Source organism: Schistosoma mansoni, chromosome W, assembly GCF_000237925.1.
Source record: "Schistosoma mansoni strain Puerto Rico chromosome W, complete genome".
NCBI classification, from domain to species: Eukaryota; Metazoa; Platyhelminthes; class Trematoda; order Strigeidida; family Schistosomatidae; genus Schistosoma; species Schistosoma mansoni.
Window position 1 is genome coordinate 1,146,420 of NC_031502.1, and position 5,168 is coordinate 1,151,587.

A 5,168-nucleotide genomic window follows, 5' to 3' on the forward strand; every position below is an offset into this window, starting at 1 on the left:
TTGGCATCGGGAGTAGCTCTAGAAGAGCTACAGGCGGAGTTTTATATAGGGTTACATTAGATTATTTATGCTTAAGGGATTAAAAATATCTCAATATGGCATTAGAGTATCACTATCAGTTAAATAGAACTTTATATAACAAGCAAATAACTTGGAAATATTCTGTAAAAGGTTCTGTTGATAAGGTGAGGTTATAGAGAAAAAATACCAATCAAGAAAGTAAACTAGCACTTCAAGAAAACTGGAATTGACATTTTCAAGCCATCGTTAGTCTAGAAACTTCAAAACACGTTTTATGACAGTTTTACGGCAGATTTATCAGGCTTTTTAGCAATACCATTCAGTTTAGTTCAGAGTACAAAATTAAAGAATGCTTGAAGTGTTTGAAGCCACTCTATTTATTCCATAATAGTGATAAACTTATGGATTTTACCAACCCCCAAAGTAGTCCAAGCAACCTCAGTTCGATCATTTAAATCAGAATATGATATTTTATTAGGAAATCAACAAGCGATCTCTTAATGGTATAATGAAACTTTATTTATTTCTACTTGCTTTCATATACTCAAATCCCTTTCAGGAGGGATTGCCAATTTGTTCCTTTTAGAATAGGAAACTTTTCAACCAAAAATTTCTTCCACTATAGCCCAAAGTAAATGAAATAATCTAGATAACTCTTATCAGCAACCTATTGTAGTTAATATTTACTCTCTTGCAAGCTACTGAGGTTTCAATATGTGTAGCTATTTGAATTATCTGCCTTTAGTTACGATTTCAGGATTATTTTAACATGAGGCTTGTATTACTGCTCACTATTATCCGTTCCCTTCCTCAATAAAGTTTAGTGCGTTGTATGAGCTTGTTTGGTCGTCTTTTTGTTCTTCTCTTATCCAGCCCTTCTTACACTACTATGAATCCTTCCCCAACACAATAAGCATCTTCTGATTAGACACCAGCGGTGACAAATGAACAAACTATTCTATGTTTAGCGATAAATACCTTATGGAAAGATTTAAATAGTGAAGAACCACTAGAACATCGTAGTAACTCAACAAATTGGATCATTTAATGTTAAGAAGTCTTTTAACATTGGACGTTACGCGGTAACAGTAGGGTGTGTGGGTGCTTCACAGATATTTTCATATTGCTGTTCAGTCATAGATAAAACAACGTGATTTGATTCGATATTCCTCAAACTTCAGTTAGTAAACGTAGAATCCCCTTGCTATTTATGGTAAGTTACTAGTTCTTGTTGAAGTAAACCTCAATTGAGGTTTTCCTGTATTCTTAAATATGTTTAACCAAAAGTTTGTGCGGATTCAAATCTTAAAAAGACGTTTCATTTGATGTCGGTCAGTTTATCTACTCAGATTACGCATATATGTGTGCAGTTATCAGTTTGTCTCGCCTTTTTCATTTTTTGTAAAAGAAATTTGTTGAAATATCTTGTACTGAGAAGTCTACATAATATCAAGAATATATTGAATAAAGCTACTAATAATATGTGTGTTCAATACGAAACCCTCATTTAGTCTTGTCTGTGCTTATTCTGTTACATGGTAGAATACATACACCTGCAAAACAATTGTCACACCACTGACTGTTCGATATTACTAAAACATTACTAACCTAGATATTGCAAGGATATTGTCATTAGCTCGACATCAGAAAAACTAGATAAATATATATCATCTGATTAGTCTTGTTAATATGGTGTTTAAATCAGTGGAAATAGTTTGTCCTGCTCTCCCAGTCCACTTGTATGGAAATACTTTCAGGAAATGACATGGTTTTTGTGAGGTTAATCCATGGTTGGTTATCCTCATTCAGGAAGGAGATTGAACAAGATGTAAGTATAAGATACTTTTGTAGGTGTAGTCCTTATAGATCTCAGCAAAGCCTTTGTCTATGATGTGGGTTTCAGAGGGCAACGGGAAGGCTTCTCAATCAGTTGTATGGTCACAAACCAGATTAAGAACTTTTGCAAAGATAGGAAGCAGCGTGTAAGGATGAATGATATCTTGTCAAAGGATAACGGTAGAATTGGGTCAGTAACACGACAGAGTTTGTCATTGGTATGACAGTTGTCATTCGGGGCTCCTATAATCCTGAGATGAAGACATCATGATTCATGAACTCAACTCGTTTGAGACGTAATAGTTTTAAGCTTTCGCTACTCGGACGTGGGGAACAACGAGTGGTGGCTTATTGGTCAAAATACTGGTTCCGTCCAATCGCTTGTGTATCCTGTTGGTATCGTCAACTTGTCGCGTAAAAAAAGTAAATCAAGCTGAGTGCAAAAATCTGTACTTGGTATATAAGTAAATCATTATATTGAAGTGTTAGGACCCAAAACAAATAACAGATGATTATCGAATCCGTATAACTTGTTTCTAGATACTAATCCAATGTAGGTACACCATATAGTAGTTCTTAGTTTGAATCCGATATGTACTCATGATTCACATCCTTTCAGTAATTGTCATCATTGTATCAGCTGAATCTGCTAACCGACACTTGCTTATGTAGTATATTTTCATAAGTAGGTACTTATTTTACGGAAAAAGTAAATATTTCTTACCTAACAAATATTATTGCTTAAATGTTTTAATGAATACACTTCAGATTATCATGAATTCACAATCTCTTGAAGACAATGAAATTTTATATGATTCATCATATGCAAATTGTGACACCAAAAAACGTCAACGTTCTGATAAGATTTCAAATCTTATGGGCCAGTATCTCTTGAAAGGATGGAGAATGTTAAACGAATCTTGTCCTAAATGCGAGGTTAGTTGTATCATGTTCTTAAATTTTGTGTTTTTGCAGACTATTCTTTTCCAACAACCAAATGGTCAATATTATTGTGTAGCTTGCTTAGAAATTGATCAGGAAAAACCCAATTCTATAAAAGAACCATTGTTAGGTAACCAACGCTTACTCAACAAATCACAGAATTTTTCGACAGAATCGTCGCCATTTCGTAATGACGTTGACATTGGGTATGTATATTTATTGTTAAAAAACAGTTATAACTTCAGTTTAATGACTAATTAAATTAGCTTTGATTAGGTCCCCCAAATGCCCTGGTACGGCCGAGAGTGGGGAGAGTCTGCTCTCCCTCTCGAAATGCTCTCATATGGCCACGCGAATATATAGCCCCTGCCAGGGAAGCCCTACTCACTGCCTTCTCGTGGCGGGGGTGTTGTTCACAAAAGTGAGAGGACGAAAAGCGAATGTCCGGCGCTTTAACCGGGTTGGTGGGTGTGGAGGATCCACCTAGAGGAGTTGGAAAACCCTGATTCCAAACCAATGGTGCACATGGGCTCCAGTATCCTGAAGGAACGAATGGCGTATGAACCTAGTGTTGGTCACCGGCTACCATGGGACTGCATCTCCTTACGATGCTCCACTGCCTTGTGGACTAGACCTTTAGGTCAAAGGCTCCGGGTGTGGCCCTGTGTGAAAACCACCTGCTTCAATCTGGGCACCTGAGCAGTATCACAGCCCTCACACAAATCGAATGAGATTTGTGAGGCGCATATGTATCTGGTGCTTCTTTGTACCAATATTTATGTTTAAATAAATAAATAAGGTCCCATAAATAAACATAGATTTTTTTCATGACTTTGCTCAACTAAAACTATTACCTAGCTACGTGAACTTAAGTCAGTGGAGCAAGTTTCGAAATTTTTGACTCCAATGGTTAGAAGTTAGGTGTTCAAGCCAACAAACCATAACATCATCGTGTAATTGATGATTAGAATATTATGCAGTTCTTGTTATACGATGATAACTGGCTTTGAGTTAACGACATAAATTGATATATTGAAAATCAGTTGGGCGACTTTACCAAGCGTTTAGTTTATTGGTGAAAGCAGTATATTTATCTGTTACCAATACTAATTATTTCCAATTTATGTTGCTTGGGATTGGAAATTGGTACAAATTTTATATAACACCCTATCAAGGTTTTAATCAACTGGCGTCGTCAGCATTCTTATTTACGGCCATTTTGTTTCTTTAAAGTGATTGTTTATAAATGTCTATTTTGGAGCACGATTCCGTCGATGTTCTGACATCAGGGAACACATAAATTGTTGGTTACACAGTAAGTGTAACAGTTTTGTTATTGGTATACCCTTGATAAGTCCATCCACAACGTAAACAGGAATTGTCTAGCTACTTGCTAGTCAAATTGATACACTTCCAATGCCTGGACCACATAACTTTGTTACAGATTGATAAGACAATGTAACACTGTTTTAAGCAAATAAGTGACCTACTCTGCATGATATTTAGCTCAATCTGTAAATTAAACCGGCAGTGATAGCCGTCTATTACAGTAGTTCTCTTAGAACCAACAATTATGAGCAATGGTTTATGAACTGAAAGTATGACCACAGGGATTCTTTTAACAGAAAATATCATTGGAGTGCTAAAACTTCAATTCTGCCGTACTTTCACTCAAGTGGGGAGAATAATTTCGTAGCTTTCTCAGTAATCTTTTATGACTTATCTTCGTCTTGGAATAATGGCTTGGTAATTTATAGGCATTTAATCCCTAACCAGTGGATTGTGGGATCACACTTGGTGTTCTTCAGTATTGACAATTTAATAATATTATATCATACAATTAATGTGATTCAAGCTTGTTAACAAGAACTGTCATCACTCAACCATATTCGTTCTATTTATTGGTATAGCTGTATGCCCCGCAATGCACCTCACAGCTTGTTTTACAAGCCTTCCAAGCTATCTTGTAAGACAAGATGTATAAGTATGCTTGTGTACAAATTACGTATTGCTAAAGTGTTTAATATAAGCAACAGTATTCTTTGATATAATACTTTTCTACAATCTTTGTGTATTTCTGTAGTTTACTAAAGAAATTCACTGATCCTCAGATGAAACCGCATTCCGATAATAAACAAACTTCAACAAATGCGTGCAATGAGATTAGTATACTAACAGAACTACGTGACAAAATCCATTGGTCTATGTCCCAATTAGTAGAAACTACTACACCTATGGGAATTCGGCAATGGGTGGATACACTCAAGTCTTTATTAGATCTATGGGATAAATTGTTAAAATCTAATTTTGTCAAATCCTAATATAAAAAAACCATATCCTAAGTGCAAGCCGATACTAAATTTATTTTT

General features: G+C 35.6%; 1 protein-coding gene across 1 annotated transcript; it reads left to right on the top strand.

Moving 5' to 3' along the window:
* The first annotated feature begins 1,107 nt into the window (after positions 1 to 1,107).
* Smp_064600 (hypothetical protein) lies at positions 1,108 to 5,168 on the top strand. The gene is made up of 5 exons (XM_018799877.1): positions 1,108 to 1,234; positions 2,626 to 2,793; positions 2,833 to 2,929; positions 2,972 to 3,005; positions 4,883 to 5,168. Exons 1-5 carry the CDS (start codon positions 1,232 to 1,234, stop codon positions 5,118 to 5,120), a joined length of 540 nt encoding a protein of 179 aa, XP_018653746.1. The 5' UTR covers positions 1,108 to 1,231; the 3' UTR covers positions 5,121 to 5,168.

Coding starts and splice junctions, on each gene's coding strand:
- Smp_064600 (XM_018799877.1), top strand. Junction 2,794..2,832: donor AATCTTGTCCTAAATGCGAG/GTTAGTTGTATC, acceptor GTGTTTTTGCAG/ACTATTCTTTTCCAACAACC. Junction 2,930..2,971: donor TATAAAAGAACCATTGTTAG/GTAACCAACGCT, acceptor ATTTTTCGACAG/AATCGTCGCCATTTCGTAAT.